This window comes from Castor canadensis, chromosome 8 (assembly GCF_047511655.1).
Source record: "Castor canadensis chromosome 8, mCasCan1.hap1v2, whole genome shotgun sequence".
NCBI classification, from domain to species: domain Eukaryota; kingdom Metazoa; phylum Chordata; class Mammalia; order Rodentia; family Castoridae; genus Castor; species Castor canadensis.
The window spans coordinates 86,562,027-86,582,473 of record NC_133393.1 but is presented as its reverse complement, the minus strand read 5'-3'; the positions used below and the strand labels follow the sequence as shown (position 1 = coordinate 86,582,473).

At 45.4% G+C, this 20,447-nt stretch overlaps 1 protein-coding gene across 5 annotated transcripts in view; it reads left to right on the top strand.

Moving 5' to 3' along the window:
* The window catches only part of Nckap5l (NCK associated protein 5 like), a 53,865-nt gene that overhangs the window by 24,300 nt on the left and 9,118 nt on the right, over positions 1 to 20,447 (top strand). For 2 of the 5 annotated variants that reach the window (XM_074083333.1, XM_074083331.1), the window contains exons 2-6: positions 14,861 to 14,941; positions 17,043 to 17,170; positions 17,869 to 17,937; positions 18,021 to 18,059; positions 18,813 to 18,932. In XM_074083333.1, the coding sequence (XP_073939434.1) occupies positions 17,048 to 17,170; positions 17,869 to 17,937; positions 18,021 to 18,059; positions 18,813 to 18,932 (351 nt within the window). In that variant the 5' untranslated portion in view covers positions 14,861 to 14,941; positions 17,043 to 17,047. Of the gene's footprint in view, positions 1 to 14,860; positions 14,942 to 17,011; positions 17,171 to 17,868; positions 17,938 to 18,020; positions 18,060 to 18,812; positions 18,933 to 20,447 lie in introns of all 5 variants that reach the window. The other 3 variants (XM_074083332.1, XM_074083330.1, XM_074083334.1) reach the window with 2 other exon arrangements.

Below are 20,447 nucleotides of genomic sequence, written 5' to 3'. Positions count from 1 at the left end.
TAGCTAGGATTATAGGCTTGAGCCAGTACACCAGACCTGTTTTATAGTTTTAAATGTTAAGATTTTTTACCTTCTTGGTTAAATTTATTCCTGAGTATTCTATTATTTTTTTAGCTATTATAAATGAGATTGTTTTCTTAATTTCTTTTTCCAATAGTTCACTGTTACTTTTTAAGAATGCTTACTGATTTTTGTACCTGCATGTCTTGTGTCTACTAATAGACTGAGAGCTACAAGAAATCCCAGAAGATCCCACCCATCTCTGAGTTAATTGCTCTCCCAATACCTAGCATTGTGCCCCATCCTGAGTGATCTGTGCAGAAATATGTGTAGAATGAACAGGGTAGTCCTATTTGCCAAAAAGAATCACTAGGGCCTGGGAGTAGGTTGAGAAGTTTTGTTTGATGCCAGGAATGGAAACCAAGAGTTTCATGCATGCTAGGCAAGCATTCTACCATTGGGCTACAACTCCAGTCCAGGTTGAGAGCTTTGAAAAGATCATCTCAACATCAGGGACAAATCTAAGAATGTCTCTTAAATCTCACCCTCATTATGGTTTGTTATATGGGCCCTCAGAGCCATTGCAGGGAGGAGGATAGAGAATCTGAGTCCATTGTACATTCCTACGTGCTCCTTCTTTCCAGTCTTTATCTGGCTGGAATGAAAGGAAATCACCAATCCCTGAAGGGGTCAAGGGGTCTTCAGGACCTTGGGACCTTGTTGGCAGGAAGGTAGACTGGCAGAGGGTTTCAGAGGAGTCCAAATACAGAAATGCCCTCCCTCCCCAAAGAGCTCCCCTTCTAACAGCATAGGAAGTCCCTCCTCCTTTCAGGAACTGTTGGAGTATGGGACACATTGCCTTTTGAATATGGATCCTGCAGGAGCCACTTTAGGGAGATGGGTGTGGTCTGCATCAGTCCAGGATTGTTTTTCAGAACTTTGGGACCAGACCAAGGCAGGACTTTTAGGGTTGTATTGAGATATTGATCAAGCAGTAGGAGGTCATGGGCAAAATGTGAAGTCAGAAGGATGTGACCAGATTTGTAGTTTGAGAAGACTGCTTTGGTAAAGCTCCTTGGAAAAGTGGTTGTGGCAGGGAAAATATGAAATAAATCCAGAACATCTTATAATGTCAGATGAAAGTGTGTGTGGAAGAGCATTTTGAAAGGACACAGGAGCCAATCTGAAACATTCTTAATGGCCAAAATGAAATTTGAGCAATGAAAAAAGGAATGATCATATTGGATTATGACCCAAACAATAAAATAAATGTCCAATTAGTCCTTAGTAATATATGTAATTACATAAATGGGGACAAAGGGACAATTCTTCCTTATAGAAAACTTCTAATTAATAAATGCAGAAGGAACAAGAGAAATTGAATGCCACAGTAATTACTTCATGCATGATCCATTGACGAATCCTAATATTAGTAGATGAAAATTTCAGGAGAAATAGTATAGTTGCATTGTGGCAAAGTAGTTTTACAGTACAGGAATTTACAGATAGATACCACCTATGCAAAGACCAAGGTTAAAACATCACCAGTAGTAAGGCATCTCAACCTCATGCTACAATGCACTGAGAAAGGCACACTATGTCATTCTTCCCTAAAACCATGGCTTCAGTCTGATCAGCAAGAACATCAAACAAACCCAAGTTGGGGGACATGTTCCAAAGTGCTGATCAGTTTCCTTCAAAAGTGACCAGGTCTTGAGAGGCAAGGAAAGATTTGAAGGACTGTTATGAATTGTGGGGGACCAAGGAGACTTGGGATCCTGTATTGGATCTTATAACAGAGCAGGAAAACAGGTAAGATCCGAATAAGTTACGTAGTTTCATTTTCTAAATATTGTTCTGCTAAAGAAGGATGTAGAGTAGTGAGCACATGCTACTATGTCTGTTTTTTAAGGCTGTATGTGTACTTTATGTATAGATACATAAAGTAATCCATATATGCACAGAAATAGATGAAAGAGGGGTGGGGCAGCCTAGTAGGCCAGGAAGTCAAGGAGGAAGTGCACCCCTCAAGGAAGTGAACTGACCTCCACAGAATGGCAGGAAATATTTGCAAATCATATATAAGGGACTTGTATCCAGCATATGTAAAGATTTCTCATAACTAGATAGTAAAGAGACAACCCAATGGAAAAAAATAGGCAAAGTATTCAAATAGACATTTCTACAAGAAAGATAGACAAATGACTAATAAGCACATGAAAAGATGTCAGCGTCCTAAGTCATCCAGGAAATACAAACCAAAACCTCTGTGAAATACCTCTTCACATCCTCAAGGGTGACTAGAATCAGAAAATCTGATAAATGACAAGTGGCAATAAGGATAGGAAGATACTGGAACCCTCATACACTGTTGGTGAGATTGTAAAACTGTGCAGCTGCTTTGGAAAACAGTTTGGCAATTACTCAAAACCATTACACCCAGAATTATGATGTGACTCAGCAGTTCCCCTCCTCAGTATATACCCTAGAGAAATGAAAACAGCTATACAAAAATTTGTACATAAATGCCCATAGCAATGTTATTCATAAGAGCCCAGATGAAGGGATAAACAAATTGTGGTATGTCCATACATATTCAACCATAAAAAGGATTGAAGTACTGGTACATGCTACAACTTGTTTGTTTGGTTTTTTTTTAACATGCTACAACTTGGATGAACCTTGAAAATATTGTATACAGGGTGAAAGGAGTCAGTCACACACACACACAAAAAAAAACACTCATTATCTGGGAGCTGGTGGCTCATGACTATAATCCTAGCTGCTCAGGATCAAGAGGATCCTGCGATCCTTGAAATCAAGAGGATCGCAGTTCAAAGCCAGTGGGGGAAAATACTCCAAGAGACCCTATCTTGAAAAAACCATCATAGAAAAGGGCTGGTGGAGTGGCTTAAGATGTAGACCCCAAGTTCAAACCCCAGTACCAGAAAAAAAAAAAACCCACTTATTACAGATTCCACTCATATGAAATGTCCAGAATAGAGAAAATGATAGAGACAAGATAGATTAGTGGTTCCCTAGGGCTGGATGGAGGGAGGTTGCCAAAGAAATGTCCTGAAACTGATTGTGGTGATAAGTGCACATATCTCTGAATATACTAAAAACCACTGAGTCATATATACACTTTAAATGGGTAAATTGTATGGGATATGAACTGTATTTCAAAGCTTAGAAAAACACCAGCCAGGTGCACTGACTCACACCTATAATCCCAGCACTCCAGAGGCTGAAGCAGAAGGATCTTGAGTTTGAGGCCAACCTGGGCTACAAGTGAAACCCTGACTCACTACTGAAATAAAAAAAAAACAAGGCTTAGAAAAAGAAGTGCAGGAGGAAGTGATCACCAGAGGCATTTATAACTGAGAAAGCAATGAAGACTGAAAAATAGTGCATGTTTTGAGAAACTTGCCTTCGAAGAACAGTATGGAAAGCAATGTCAGGAGATTGTTTTAAAAGATAAAACTGAGTGGGAGGACTGAGAATGTAGCTCAGTGACAGAGCACATACTTAGCATGTTCAAGGTCCTGGAATGACCAGCCACACCCTCTCCCCCTCCCCCCCCCCAAAAAAAATGGAAAAGATGCCTTCAGAAGGTAAATACTGAAGACGTAAATGAGGACCGTCTGGGACAGGAAAGAATGGCCTTGGCTGGAGAGAGGTAGGTCCTTTGCTGTAATAGAGGATGAGGAGGTAAGGAGGATGGTGACAGGAGATTTGGAGGGATTTCCCTCTGCTGGCTTTTACGCTCTGGGGAAACAGCCGGATAGGTAGTAGCCAGAAGTCTGAGGAGAGGAGAGAGGGAATGGTCATTTCAGAGAATGAGACAGCTGCTCCAACACTAAACCTTGGGGGAATAGCCAGCCAGACTGACCATGTGCCTAATATGGCTTTCCTTTGGTTGGAACAGAGAAATACAGTAAGCAAAAGTCTGGGGACATAAGTGAGCATCAAGTCCTGTCCCTTCCTGCTGGAATTAAAGACCCTCCGGTGCTGAAAACAGACACACAAGAGACAGAGAAAATCTTGACAGGCAATTTCTTTTGATCAAAAGGGTACAAGGATGTACTCACTCCAGCTGAGTGGACACGTGAGCACAAAATGGTCGACAGTGACTTCTTCTTATATCCCTGACGCAGGTACACCTGCCCATTACCTGGGATTTGTCCAGGTCAAAGGTTCACAATCTCTCCAGGGCATGTAATTTGGCAGGGCAATTTTCGCAAGCAATGGGGCTATATGAGAATCTGGAAGAAGAAATAGGAACCCTTTAAACAATGCAAGTCACCTACGATGGCAACCTGAGGAATTTTAAGTAATCTAAGAGGGTGACATATACTTAGATAGAAATGATTGCTTTTCTTATAATTTCCCCCCTCTTTTAATTTAAATTCTTTCCTTCAAACTCATTTAGGAGCCATTGGCTCTCATGTTTCTGTGTTTCTAATAGGAACAAATTATTTGGGTGTGGGGGGGGATTGCTTGGGGAGGGCTGTCCCAACTGCTGTATTAGTCCTCGGAATCAAGGAATTATGTAACATCCCACTAAAATGAAAACTCCAGCCACTATGACCAGGAGATTAAGATTGAAGTCATCCAGCCCTTCTGTCTCCCAAACAATTCTCCATTAAGTTAGTGAAGGGATCATTTATACCTGAATTTTCAGCTAGCTCGTTGGATAGTTAATCCCTATAGGGCCTTACTAATAGTTCCATCGGAGGCTGTATTATTTGGTATATACATGCAACATGAAACTCCAGTCATTACACAAACTCCTCCCTTTTTGGCCAACATCATGTCTAATGCTAGCCTGTTCTCCCAAGCCATCTGACTAGTTGGTCCCAATTGCTCTGCTATTTCTTTGATAGCATCCCTGGTATAGTTAACAAACCTTTGTTGGTTATAATAAATATAATTAATCTAATTGACATTTTTATTTATGGTGGACCACCAAAAGAGTACTGATTCAAATCCTATTGCAGTTTGATTTCTGCTTTTAAATTTGTTTGGCACCTCTCTAGGAACTCCAATGGCATCAATGGAAACATGGGGATCAAGTTGCCTCTGTGGCTGGCTGCAGTGTCTATGCCTATGTCCCTCCTTTTCCTAGATGTTTTGGTTTGGGCTGGGGATCTAAATGCTGGGGTAAAGAGATCGCCCACTGCACCAAAGTACAGGTGCCTGCCCAGTTACTTGGGAGAGTCTCAAGTAAAGGTCCTCCTCAGTACCACCAGACATTGGCTCTGTCCACCAAAAGCATGGACTGGTTTGTGAGACTGTTGAAGGACCAGCTTTCACTGTATCCCAACAGGTTTTCCACATTTGTCATTTGTCCCCCCTACCTGGTAAGATATGAGGGATAATTGACATCTGAGGCAGGTGGTTTAACAGTACTGGGGGCTGAGCCACAGGACCTCTGACCTCTGCGAACAGTAGTGAACACCAGCAGGATTTGTTACCCCAAGCCGTGGTATCTTGAAGCAGAGCCAACATGCAATACATTCCATCTGGATCTGAGGACCATACTAATGGAAACGGGACCACCTGAGCCTCTGGCCTCCCAGTAGTAGCAATTGCTCTTATTTAATGTGCAGACCGAATATTTTATCCGTTCCGTACAAGCATTTGTATCAATTTGTATTGAAATTGAACCCAATTTCAATAGCCACAGTTTGTCTGAGGTCCTTGACTTTTACTACGGTTACCTGAGTTCAATTGTTGTATAAATGTGGAGGTAACCTTGGAGCAGAGGTAGAACTGGGTGTCCCCTGAGAGGGTTTGGAAGCTAGATGGAGCTCAAAGGCACCTAAAGGGTCTGTTCCTGAGACATCTGCCCCTTCAACCCATATTTACAAAATATAGATGGTTCTTTTGTCATACTTCAAGACCTTTCTATGATCAATCTAAGTGGATTACACCGTTTATCTTTGCAAGAAGGTGAGGAGTATGTCCTAAATGGGTATAATTTCAACTGTAGTCTGTTAAAAGACTGTCGATTATTCTGAATGGTGGAAATTGGAGTCTCATCAGTGCCTCAGGGTCTGGTCCAGTCCTTAGGATTGTCATAAAAGGGAGAAGTGTATCCTTGGAGCTGGAGTTGGGATGTAAGTTCTCCACAAGGAAGGAGCTGAGTAGTGCTATGGGAAGGCATTTAATCCAAGGTAATCTGGTCTCTAAGACTAATTTAGTGAGCTGATTTTAAGAGTCTGATTGATTCTTTCAACCCTCCCCAAGGAAGGTGAATAGCAGGGAGCATGGTATTCCCATTTGACCTCTAGAGCCTTCATAAGTCCTTAAGGATGTTGGTGGTGAAATGACTCCCATTGTCTAAGTCTATATTTTCTACAACTTCAAACCTTGGGATGATGTGTTCTAGTAATGCCCTAATTACATTCGTAGCAGTGGCCCCTGGAAGAGGGATGGCCTCGACCCAGTGAGTGAGATGTTCTGCAATAACCAGGAGATATTTAAGATGACCTGTTTTGGGCATCTCAGTGTAATCTACTTGAATGCTTTACAAGGTCACAACCCGGGGTTTCTACCTCCAGCTGATTTCTGTCTCAGGACTTGCTTGTTCATTTTTCAACAAGGATGAGACACCCCTGTGATACTTGTTTGGCTAGTATATAGGTCCCTGTATACCCACAGGCTTGCAAAACTACATCATACATGGTCTGGGATCCCCAGTGGCTCCCCTGATGGAGATAGGTAAGGAGTTCTCTCATTAGAGGCTTTGAGATCATTTCCCTCCTATCGGGGAGAACCTATTTTCCATGTTCGGTCCTGATGCAGGAAGGTGCAAGATAAGACAGAAGACCAGGACCTCGGGGGTGAGAGCAACCTGTTTTTCTGTCTCATCTGCAAAAGAATTTCCCTGAGCCTCAGAGTTTACTCCCTTTGGTGTCCTGGCACGTGGACTATGGCTATTTCTTCAGGTAGTTTTACGCTGTCTAGTATCTGTAGTGTTTGTTGAATTCATTCCCCATGCACCAAGTCTTGGCCCTGTTATTGATTAAACCCTGTTCCATCCACATTTTTCCAAAGGTGTGGACCACACCAAATGCATATTTTGAATCAGTATATGTGATCCCTTCTTTGTCCTTTAAGTGTTTTTAAGGCCTGATTTAGAGTAAACAATTCTCAAGTCTGTGCCAACCAATTGTTAGGGAGTTGGCCTGATTCTATTATCAGTCATGGCCTCCTCATCTATGATAGAATATCCATTGTGTCTTTTTCCGTCAATTACCTGAGAGGACCCATCCACAAAGAAATGGAACACGGTCTGGAAAGGAGTTTCCCTGAGGTCTAGCCTTACTTTTGTTTGGTATTCAATAACATTTATGCTTGGGGGCTCTTCCCTCCTGCTTCTCCACCAAAAAAGTGGCTAGATTTAGGGCTTCTTCAGTAGTTAAAGTCAGGTCATCCTTTTCTAGCAAAATAGCCTCATACTTTAGGATTCTGGAATCTGTCAGCCATCTACCCACCTTTTGGTTTAAGATTGTCCTTTCTTGATGGAGAGTGCTAATAACTAGACTCCCCCCAGAGGTGATTTTTCTACATTCTTCATTTAGAAGGGTTATAGCTGCTATTGCCTGAATGCACTCAGGCCAACCTCAGGTAACAGGATCTAGGAATTTAGACAAGAAGAGCACAAGTTGACGTTGACCCCCAGGTTTTTGGGTTAGCACCCCAAAGGCAGCTCCCTTGTTTATATTTACAACAAAGTGAAAAGGCTGCTCAAGAGAGGGCAAGGCTAGCACTGGGGCTGTGATAGGGGCTTGTTTTAGCTCATCTACTTGTTTTATCTCCCTGGTGTCTGAAGAAGTGGGTGTGGTCCCTCTTCGGTCAATATGAGATGTAAAGATTTAGTTTTAAGGGCATATGAGCCTATCCACAACCGACAGTATCCCACTAAGCCAAGGAACTTTCTTAATTCTTGCTTTGTTCCTGGGAGCGGGAGACCAGTAATTCCTTCTATTCTTTCTGGACCATTCGTTCATTGGTCCTTACTGATCAAATGTCCCAGCTATTTTACTTCAGTCTCAGCAAATTGTAACTTATTCTGTGAAATACCAAGTCCCCAACTTCCCAGAAAATTTATAAAACTAATGGTTGTGTTAATCTCCACATTCCCCTGGTTATCCCCTGACAGAAGTAAATCATCCACATATTGAAGGAGGCTCACGTGGTGGTCTAACTTGAACTTTTCTAACTGGAAGGGGGAAGTGGCTGGTCTCTTGTCCTTTACATGTTGAATTAATAGTTGGCAGACCTAGTCCTCGTCAGACCCAAATTTTGGTCAAAAAAACCAAAGACTTTAAGATCAGTTCTTGGTCCAGATAAAACAACAGTATTTGACCATTCTTTGTTTCTTTTTCCCTTTAGTATGGGGGCTATCATCCCAATATCTTAACATCTTTCCTAGGGGGCTCTGAGGGAGTATTTTACCCTGGACCATTATTTGTTTTTCTCCCTCTTTGCTGCCTTTATTTCCCATTTCCCCCTTCTGGTTGACTGTGCTCTATCATGTGCTCAACCTCCCTTTTGCCTTGGAGGTTTCTTGCACTCTGATTCTCTTTTACTTTGTCCATCTCCAGCCTCATTCCTCATAGGAGCTTGAGGCACCACTTGGTAGCCAGCAGATCAATATAAGCTCCTGACCTGGATTAGACTCAAGAATCTAATTCCGCCTTAAACAGTATGAGGTCACCTCACAACTGTGGATCAGGACTCCACTTTCCCTTTGTGTCACCTAACACATCTCATTCCCACATCACACAGCCTCCAATATCCCAACCACCAAGACATTACTTGATCACCCCCTTGACGTTTCTTGTCTTGGTTTGTGCACAAAATTTACATGGTCACTGTGGTCCCTGTTTTCAGAGCTCTTTTACCTGCATTGTCAAGAAATTCTGGAGTCCAAGTTCATTCACAGATCCGGAAAGTTGTTGCCGTTGGCCGAACCTCTGGGCTGCCACCACCAGGCAGCAGGACCCCTTTCCTGAACAGAATGTAAAATCCCAGACCAAGCCTCCAAATTGTTGGAATTAAAGACCCTCCGGTGCTGAAAACAGACACACGAGAGACAGAGAAAATCTTGACAGGCAATTTCTTTTGATCAAAAGGGTGCAAGCACGTATTCACTCCAGCTGAGCGGACATGTAAGCACAAAATGGTCGACAGTGGCCCCTCCTTATATCTCTGATGCAGTTATACCTGCTCCTTATCTCAGATTTGTCCAGGTCAGAGGTTTACAATCTCTCTCGATTGACTAAAAGGTTTGGGGGATAGGTTAGGGCACATAATTTGGCGGTCAATTTTCGCAGGCAATGGGGCTGACAAAAATCTGGAAGAAGAAACAGTAACCCTTTAAACAATGCAAGCTACCTAAGATGGTGACCTGAGGAATTTTAAGTAATCTAAGAGGGTGACATATACTTTGATAGAAAAGATTGTTTTTCTTGCATTCCCACTCCCATTCCCTGTGGAAAGGAGCTTTGACCTAGAATGCACCCATCAAGAGATCCCAGGGTTTTTTCCAACTTCGCCATTGAGTGCAGTGGTCATTGGCTATATGTGACCTAACATTAAGTTTAGGAATGGGGGCATGGCTCAAGTGGTAGAGCACTTGGAGGCCCTGAATTCAATCCCCAGCACTGCCAAAAAAAAAAAAAAATTAAATGTAAAGTTCAGTTCCTCAGTTAGACTAGCAGTGTTTTAGGTACACAGTAGCCACCTATAATTAGTGGCTACCATAATGCACAGACTAAACATTTTCATCACAGTAAATTCTGCTGGACTAGACTGTTCTAGAATGGCAGTTCAAACATCTTGGTCTGTGAATCCCTCTACACTCTTAAAAATTGAAGATCTCAAAGAGTTTTTGCTTATTTGTGTCCTACTTACTGACAATTACTATAGTATAAGAGAGAAGTGAGAGTTTCAAGCATTTATTTCATTCATTTATAAATACAATAACAAACCCATTATACATTAACATATTTTACAAAAAATAATTATATTCTAAAACAAAACAGTAGGGGAAAATATCAGTGTCCTTCATTTTTGCAGATCTCTTGTGTCTGACTTAGTAGAAGGCAACTGGATTCTCGAATCTGCTTCTGTACTCAATCTATTGTAATCTCATACAACAGTCTCTGGAAAATGCCACTATGTATTCATGAGAGAATGTGAGTAATAAAGGCAGACTGTGTCTTAGTAGTACTATGAAAATAGCTTTGACCTTGTGTACCCCTTGACCTCAGTGTCCCCACGCTGCTCTTTGATAACACTGTGCTAGAACAATCTCCATTCTGTGCAAAGGGATTTGTCCCCAGAGACTGAGTAATTTGCCTGAAGTAACACAGCAAGTAAGTAAATTGCAGAGCTAGGCTAATTTCTCAGCCTTTGCCTTCCGGTCTGAGACTTTTCCTATTCCCTTGTCTGTAAACTGGCCTTTTGGGAGTGGGGCCTAAGCTGCTTAGCTGCAGAGCCCCTGGTGTGTGGCCCTATAAATAAACCCATTGTGTCTGAGCCCCTTCCCTCTCCCCACCTCTAGCAGCTGCTATTTTTGTTGTTGGGTTATGCTCTGTACAGGCAACAGGAGGGCTCCGAGAGCAAAGATGAGGAATGTCTAGAAGCTTTTGCCCTGCCTGGAAGCTCAAGGCCTGGTCCTGCTGCTCTTGGTTCAGTTTAGAAGAACCTGCACCACCATGGCAGGTTCTTGGAGGGCCTATGAAGAGGAAGTTGAAGGGGGCTGCAGTGGGCCCCTTCCCCGAGAACAAATGCCTCTCAGAGGGCTATTATATCTCCTGTGCCAGTTGTCAGGAGGAGGGAAGGAAATTCTTACCAGACCTCTTTCCCTGTGTGTGTGGGAAGGAAGGGGTGTGGATGGGTTGGAATTCTTAGAGCTAAAAGATGATTTGGGCCAGGGATTAAGTTGCATCTCTCAGACCAGGAGTGCCCTAGGCACTCCCTCCCCACACTCCATGGCAGCTCTGGGCTGATTTGGCTGGAAGGGATGTTTGCTGTGGATGCAGAAGTTGCTGTTTACAAGTGGGCTGTTGGGTGTGATGGACTGGTATTCCTGAAAGTAGCTGGGAGGGGAGTGAAGGGGACCCATTGGTGCAGTGGATGACTCTGTTACTCAAGCTAGCTTCTCCATCTCCGCTTTTCTGCAGTTGCCCACCCCTCCCCCACTCCCTGGCCCCTTGCTTCTCTCCCTGGAACACAGGGAGGAACAGCTGGGTAGTGAGTGGCTCTTGGGGGTGGAGGGAAGGGGGGCAGATGGCCTTGGCTGAGGGCAAGGACCAGGAGGGAGGGATAGAGACTAGGCTTACTGCCATCTCTCCAGCTCCTATGCCCTGGTTGGAGAGGGGTGGGAACTGCAGACCCTCTGATCTCCTGGGATGTGGCTCAGTGCTTAGCATACACTGAGGCCTTGGGGAGGGGGATAGGGAGCTTTACAAGCCTGATTAGGTGGACTGGAGGTGTGGCTCAAGTGCAAAGCCCTTGAGTTCAAACCACAGTACTACCCAAAAAAAAATAGTTCAAAAAAAAAAAAAATACTGACTAGGCCAAAGATAGCAGTCACCCAGTTCAGTCAGCAGAGTAACCAGGCTACACTCCTGAACAGCAGTTTTCCCTTCCCTGTCCTTGGCTACCCAAAAACCACCCCCCAAAACTTCCAAATGACAGCCAGAGAACACTAGCCTCTCCCTCCCTTTGCTGCCTCTCTTCCCTCTGAGGTCAGCTCCTTCTGAATCAGGCCTTTGAGGCAGGGCAAGGGACCTCCCATAGATAGTTCTAGTGTGAGAAGCTTCCAGTTCAAGTTAAAGTTCCCAAGCAGGGCTCCCCCATTCCTAACCAGCATGGTCAGCATGGAGTGTTCCAGATCCAATATCCTGGGTGTGTTGTGACAGCACATGGAGGCATGTTTGAAACCAGGGCCATCTTGAGAGACCCAGGCCTGGGGTTTTCCCAGGCTCCTGGTGGGGCTGAGCATAGAGGTCATGAATAAGAGTCCAGAGTCCTGAGAGGGAAGAAGAGGGTGCCTGGCCCCAGGAGGGTAGGGAGACACTGACAGCAGACACCGACAGCTCTGGGGGTGTCTTTTTTCTTCAGATTTAGTAAGAAAACCCAAACTCCAAAGGGCCAATTTCTTGTTGAGATTTGAAGCTGGAGGTGGTAGTGTATGTCTGCATCCTTGAGCTTAGAAAATCTTTTTTTTCAATTAACGGATGGGTTTTGCTATGTAGCCCAGGCTAGCATCGAACTCAGGATCCTCCTGCCTAAACTTCCCAAATGCTGGGATTGTAGGCTTGTGACACTGCACTGATCTTTTTTTTTTTTTTTTTAAATCTGAGCTCAGAGTCTGGTCCCACTCATAGGCATGTGATGCTTCTTCCCACCACCAAATTTAAATGCAGGTCTCTTCCTGTGAGTCCTTACCAGTCTAGGCTGATAGCTTCCTGCCCTCTGCTTGTGGCAGACCTGCAGACTCCATCCTGCCTTAGCCCAGACCACCCTGGCATGAGAGCAGAGTGTTTCTCCTACAGCAGGCTGACTCACAGCTTTTCTTCAGCCAGCGCTTCCAGAGCCTGTCAGGCAGCTGAGCTGAGCTGAGCAGGAGAGAACTGTTACCCTCCGGAGGCTTAGAAACGGGAGGGTCTCCTGTAGTTTACAGCAGGGCTGGGTACTGTGCCCTGAGATCTGCAGGGGCTCAGATTTGGAGGATGGCAGTGGTTGGCTTGTGGGTGTATTGGGTCTCCACCCACCTCAGCACGTAAAATCACTGCATACACATACATAATCCACAGCCTTCATTCCTGACCTGGATGATTTTTCTATCATTTTAGGAAAAGATAGCCTACTAAGCCACCTTCATCTTTTGTTTGGATTTTGTTTTCATGTCGACATTTCCACACACACACACACACACACACACACACACACACACACACACACACACCTGGAAGTTGCCACACACACACACACACCTGGAAGTTGCCACCCACTGGTGCAAGATGATGTCCAGAGACCAGGGACGAGGGCATAACTGGTCGAATGGTGAAGGTAATCTGAGGTCTTTTTTGGTTTTAACCCCTAGGTTTTGTGTGTGGCGAGGAGAATATTTCTTAAATGTTTTTTTCATTTTTTTCTAGGCCTGTACATTTCTAAATATATCAAAGATTAGTGTTATGAGCAAACCAAATTATACTCAATAGATTTTATAATATTAAAATAACAAAGGATTTTAAATTGTTGTGAAGTGTTAAAAATAAATATTAGCAGGGCATGTATATCCCTGTATTCCCAACTACTTGGGAGAGGCAGGAGGATTGTGACCAGCTATGCAGGAAGTGTAAGTAGGAAGATCATGGTCCAGGCTGTTCCGGCCAAAAAAACACAAGACCCTACCTGAGAAATAAGTAAAACAAAAAGGACTGTGGGCATAGCTCAAGAAGTAGAGTACTTGCCTAGCATGCTGGAGGCCCTGATGAGAGCCCATCTCTTCTGTGGTCCAAAAGCTCTAAGCTGCTTTTGTGGGGACTTCACTGGGGCAAAGAGGAGGTGATGGGGTAGTCAGTGGTAGACAGGGGACATCTACCCTTGCCAAAACAAAAAATCAAAAAGGCTTCTCCCCTTTGCCTGTAATCCCTGGCCTGAAAATTTCTAGCTGATTCTTCTCTAGATTATGAGTCAGAGACAAGTGAAGGCTGTGCTGGCCCTGGGACTGGCAAACTGGTGTGTGGAGAAGGCCTCAGAGGGCAGGGCAAGCCAGGCAGCACCTGAGATCTGCCCGTGCCCTATAGTTGAGACCCCTGGACAAGGGGCCTGGGACTCAGAGCCACCTATGTGTGAGCTGAGGATAGTGGCAAGCTGTGTGAGCCCTAGGCTTCACACTGCCTGTGTCAGCACGTGGTTAATATGAAAAGCCTCCAGTTAGTTCATGCAGATGCCAGACATCTGCAACTGTTACCTCCTTTTGTCCTGCAGTCCTCTGGAGACTAAGTAGCCTTGCCCCCATTTTATAAGCCAGAAAAGAGAATCTCTAGAGTCAAGGATTTTAACCCAGATCTGTCTGACTGCAAACTCCAGGAGTCTGTATACAGTCTCTGCCTATGGGGGCTGTATTGAGCTTACATGGAAGTTGTTTTGTGGAACTGACTGGCCAAGTAAAATTTCAATGAGCAGAGAGAGGCCACAGAGGAGGGGTCCATGCAGGCCTGTACAGTGTGCTATATGAACCAACCTTATGATTTGGGAATCCTTTGTTTCCAGAGTCTGCTTCCTCTGCTGGTCTATTGCCCTCCTGCCAAGGTTGTTAAAAGAATCAGATAATGATGTTACAGAAGAAAGTTCCTGCACTACACAGTACACAGGATACACTTAGTGTGTGCCAGGGCGACTTCTTTCTCCTCAGGCATTGATAATAGCACTTAATTCCCTTCATGATCATGAAGACTAAAGAAGATAATGTGTGTTTAGAAGGGTAGTAAAGCACTATTGTGTGACTGTTAGTCTCACCTGTGAGCCAAGTGACTTCTGGCTAAGATCTGAGACCATGGCACTGTCTGTTTCCTCTGTCCTAAGTGTTTTTCCCATCTCAGGATTTCCTCTGGACTTCATGCAGACCTCTGCCTATACCACATCTCAGTTGGGCCTTATTACACCCAGTGTTGTATACTGCCTGCCTCACTCAGTAGAGTGGAAGCTTTGTAATTGTAAAGGCAGATCTTTCAGGCTTGTTCACACCCCAATGCCTGGCACACAGTAGGAGCCCAATAAATGTTCATAAAGCACATGACTGACATCATCTTCCTCTGTTTCTCCACAGGTGAGGTGACCCTTCTGGCTTCCAGAGTGAACGTGCCAGCCTGAGTGAGAGCCAGAGACTGGTGAGGGGCTTTGAGCCTAGGTATGCTGGTGATGGGGACTGAAGGAGCTGGAGTGGGGGAGGCATCCCTGTGCCCTAGTATGGAGGACAGGAGTGAGGTTCAGGTGTCTGGGGTTAACTGCCATGCGTCCCCCACTGCTGTGGTCCAAAAGCTGTAAGTCAGTGGTAGACAGGAGGCATCTACCCTTCCCAATAGCAAACAGGTTCCCACCTGCTGGAAACGTCCACAGTAATTGTACAGAAGGAAGACATGAGCATTTTTCTGTGGCAGAGAAATTGGAACTCAGATGGAAGATGAAGTCTGGTCAATTAAAGCTAGTCATCATGGCAAAAGTCTGATGGGTAGGAGGATCACATAACACAGTGTGGGTCAGAACTCTGCTGTGTTTGGTCCATAATAGACTAGTGTCTTTGGTCATCAGTCTGTCACCTGCATGCCAGGTATCACACCAGGAGTGGCGATTTGGACAGAGGAGTGAGTACAATGTCCCTGTGCTTAGGAGCTGACAGTCTTATGAGGGAAACCATTACAAAGCTACCTGGGCAGGAGCAGCATCCAGCTGATCCTTTGGGTGGGAGCTTGAGGAATGAGCAGGAAGGCCTAGCCAAGCAGAATGGAGAGGTGTTGTCAAGAGGGGCCAGCATACATGAAGAGGCTGGTCCACCAGGACCTCAGGGGCAGTGCTACCCATTCTTCCAGAGTGCTGGTAGGGTTTGGAGAGGGTAGTGTTGGAAGCACACACGACACTTCCTGCTGTATTTAGGAGGTAAAGCTCAGGACGAAGGACCTCAACGAAGGGTTACTCAACAAGATAAGACAAATGAAAGCCAGGACTGGGATTGAGGGCACCAAGCCCCTGCAGTGTATCTGTTCACACATACCTGAGTTATATCTACACCTCTGTAGGCTGCTTCTCAGGGTATTGTTCTCTAGGTGGTCAAATGTGACCACCTAGGGGACAATGGGTGGTCTCACAAGCCCTGCCAAGGAGGAATAATTCTTCCACCCATTTCTCTGATAAAAAAACTGAAGATCAGTTCACACAGCAAGTTTTCATGTGTTCACTCAGCTCAGAGAGGAGAGCCAAACAGAGCCTTGTAGCTACAAAGTCAGGATTTTATCCATGACTCCACTACCTTAAGCATGTTCCTTGCCCAGGAAAGGGAACACTGTGATCCTTGGGACAAAATCCTAGTTGTCTTACCTGTTACATTATATAGGTTGTTATTTTTACTGTTACTATTAAAAATAATAATGGATTTTTTTTTTTTATGAGACTGGTGTTTGAACTCAGAGCTTTGTGCTTGCAAAGGAGGCACTCTACTGCTTGAGCCACACCTCTGGTTCATTTTGCTTTGGTTATTTTGGAGATGCAGTCCCACAAACTATTTGCCTGGGATGACCTCGAACTGCATCCTTCCTAATCATAGCCTCCCAAATTGCTAGGATTATAGGTGTGAGCCACCTGCAATTGTCATGTTTTTAAGTAGTTTTTTGTTGTTGTTTTTTGTTTTCTCATGGTACTGAGGATTGTACCCAGGGCCTCACACATGCTAGGCAAGTGCTCTACCTTTTGAGCTATGCCTCCAACCCTTTTTTTAATTTTGTTTTTGAAATAGGGTCTCCATAACTGCCCAGGCTGGCTTTAAACTTGCAGTCTGCCTCTCTCCTGAGTACCTGGGCTCACAGTCATGCACCACCATGCCCAACTGCATAGTTTTTTCTTTCTTTCTTTTACTTTTTTAGATAAATTTTGCAGAACTAATTCCTATTTGTCAACGTTGAGTAAGATTAGGTCATGTTGTCATTTTGTAAATGGGGACACTGAAGCACAGGGAGACTGATTGACTTGCCAGTTTGAGTTCAAACCTAGCAGAGAATTCAGGATCTTGGCTCCTTGTTCAGCGTCTGTCTAACCAATACTAGGATGTGTGCAAGAACAGGGGTTTATAAGCAACAGTCTCTGTTACAAGACGGGAAAATGAGCCTGTGTCTAGCCTGACCCTGTGTCATTACAATGTCCATAGCACACTGATCTAAACTCCCAAGATACAGAAGAGTTTTGTCTTTGTCCTCCTGCCCTCGAGTAGCCTTCCAGGGCTTCTTTCACTTGTTCCCAAGGCCTGATGTCAGAGGCCATGGACCAACCAACTGGAGGTCCTGGACACCCAAGGCCAGGAGCTGGCGATGATGGCAGCATGGAGCCCAGCACCTGCCAGGAGCTTCTCCATCGACTCCGGGAACTGGAGGTATGTGGCGGGTCAAGATGGGATGGCAGTGCTGGCCAGAGCCCTGTGAGAGCAGGACTGCCCCTCTGCCTGAGCTTAGTACAGGCTATGGGTGCAGGTGGTCTTCCTCAGCCCCCTTGGCCAGGCTAAAAGAGACTGAACATTCCTTTAGCAAAGCTTCTTCAAGAAGCCCTTCCTTGCTCTTAGCTTTCCAGCCTAGATGGCAGCTAAGAGACAAAAAAGTGCATAGGAGTAGGCCCTCCTAGTTCCCAGATGTCTCTCTCTTCCCCCTGCTTGCATGCCCCTGCTGACTTCAGGGAAAGAACTTGTCACAGAGGCCACAGCAGGAAGTGTTTAGATGACCCAGAGCCCAGAAGTTGAAGGACAAGGAATAAATCCTCAAACCAAGCCCCTTGCCACATTCTGAAGACTCTGACATCCTCCTGTGCCCACCTCCCAGAGAAATGAGGGGGTTTTTTCCTCCTGGCCATGGAGTCTCCTCAGTCCCCAGTCTTACCAAAGTTGAGGTTTACAGAAAATGGGTCCATCTCAGGGATGTCCATCACTGCCCTTCTGTTCCCTTAGTTCATCTCTGCAGGCCTCCCCATATGGGCTGCACCTGGTAGATTCCTTGCTTCCATTCCTTAAAAGACATTTGCCCTGCAGGAAGAACAGTCCCCAAAGACTTCCTCTTGCCCTCTCCCTCCTCACTCCTGCAGGCAGAGAACTCAGCACTTGCCCAGGCCAATGAGAACCAGCGAGAGACTTACGAGCGCTGTCTGGATGAGGTCTGTAGTTGGACTCTCCTTGGGTCATGGGTGAGGGGAGAGACCCAGCTTATCAGCTTAACCTCTGGGCTTTCTGTTCCCAGGTTGCCAACCATGTGGTACAGGCACTGCTGAACCAGAAGGTGAGTGGCCATAGGAGACATTCTCACCCCCAAGCCCAGCCACCCTGGGAGAGGCCCTGAGTAGAGTCAGGTGGCCCTTCAGTGGAACCCTGGAGTCTGCTCACCTAAACCTTTACTAGTGGAGGTTCACTAGTGGACAGGGTTGGAGGAGATGGCTTATTGGCCCTCCACTATGGCCCTTAACCTACCTCCAGCAAGTTCATTCTTTCTACATGGAGGCTGGGGTGAGACTAGATAAGGCCAGGTCTCTGAACTATGGGAACTTCAGTTTGGACTTGAATCCTTTCCCTACTCTGACCCCAGCTGGTTTCTCCAGGTTGTGATAGCCCTTAAAGCAATGTTAATGTCATAAACATAAGTGGCATCAAAATATTTTTTCACATAGTGTAGATAACTTCATGACACATGGACCACTCTGATCCCAGGGTCTTCCTCCAACTTTTATAGGCCCTTCTTTGCCATGTGATATCTATGGGGCAAGAAGTTGGCTCCAGGAATGGGAAAAGTGACAGAGAGAATAGGCTTTACCTCCTACTAAAGTGGTAAACCTCAGAGAACTTACCATCCCCAGAAGAGGCAGTAGCTACAAACCCAACAGCCTAGGGTCCCTCACAAGAGGTTGAAGTAGGAGGGCATGCCTAGCAGGCGCCTGGGGCCTCTAGGCAGGATCTTCCTGCTGCTGGAATTAAGAGCTCATTTCACTCTCCCTCTTCCCACCATCCTCTTTGCTTCCTCTACCTCATCGGGGTGCAGGACCTGCGGGAGGAGTGCATCAAATTGAAGAAGAGGGTGTTTGACCTGGAACGGCAGAACCAGATGTTGAGTGCCCTGTTTCAGCAGAAGCTCCAGCTCACGACGGGCTCCCTCCCCGAGGTGGGCACATGTGCTTCTCCTTTGCTCTCATCGTCTACTATCAGCCATCCCCACTCTAGGCTGGGGTATGCTCAGTCTGATTGGTTAGCCCCTTAGGTGGGATGAATACTCCCTCAGTCTTCACAAGCTTAGCTGTCCCCCACCTCCCAGTTGCTCCCACCCAGCTGGACAGCATCCCTTCTTATTGACTGAGAAGGTTCACACTTGCTCCTGCTCTGTGTGGGCAGATGGGTGGAGGCTGCAAATGCAGTTATTTCAAGTTCCCAAGAGGCCCTTTTGGCCACTATGTGGCCTCTTCCTGGCCAGGGGTAGGGTGGGACCATGCATAAGGCAGTCTAGGGCTTGGTGTCACACAGAGGACAGGAAAGACACTCCACTGCTTATAACTCTGGGCAGAGACAACACACCACTGGTGTCTCTCTTGTCAGCTTGGCCCCTGCTGACCCCAGGAGCAGCAAGAGACTCTAGGATTGAATCCTGGGCTCAGTTAAGATGTTGCTCAGTTAAGAGGTTTCTCTGCCAAGAACCCCAGGTATGGGGTGACACCAGGTGGGAGGATCAGGAGCAGATTTTGAGGGGAGCAGCAGGTTGTTCTGAGGGCAGCCAGCCCTTCCCCATTGTTGCCAAAAGAGATGTACTTTCTCGTGTCAGGTGTTGTTTTACATGTGTATCTGTTTCAGTCTGTCTGTCTGGATTTGTCTGTCTGAGCAACCCAAGTTGCTCTTGACCTCTAGGCCCTGAACAGCGAGCACTCCCACTCACTGGGACCCCTGACTCTTGCAGAAGAAGTCCCTCATCACCATGGCCTTTCTGGAGTCCCCATGTCACCCAGATGATATAGAACTGGGTTCCAGTCAGCAGCAGAGATTCTGCAGTTCTTCCTGTTCTACATCTGTCCTTAATTCAGGGTTCACCCCAGAACTTCCAAGGCCTAAACACATCAGCTGACTCACCCCTTCTCGGTGACTGCTGGTAACAGAGTATAGAGAAGCCTTCAGTCATTTATTTTTACCTAAACGAACTCTGGGACTGTCTGGGGTTTTAGCCAATAGATTTCTCTTTCCCAGAGGTAACATGACATAATCGAAAGAGTGTGAACTTGGCCTCAGATAAACTTGAGTTGAATTCCTAACTTAACCATTTCTTAGCCTCTAGTGTGACTTCTTAATGTGACCTTGGACAAAGTAGCTAACTTTACAAATTACAGAACTTTTTTTTTCCCTTACAAATGAAGATATAAAAGTGCCTATATTGCCTAATTGTTGTGAGAATTAAACGAAATACTATATAGTGCTGGGCCCATCATAGAACATGAATAAATAGAAGCTGTTTATATTACTGTGATTCCCAAGTTGGGCTTTGCTAGCCCAAAAACTCCTTTGAGCAAATGCTAATGAAGTTCTTCTTATGAGCAATGTCTTTGCCCACACATATGGAATTGGACTGAATTACAAGGCTCTGTCTAAGAGCTGTGGCCTGGGCAGAGTGGACATAACCCTGGGAGGCAGGTCTATC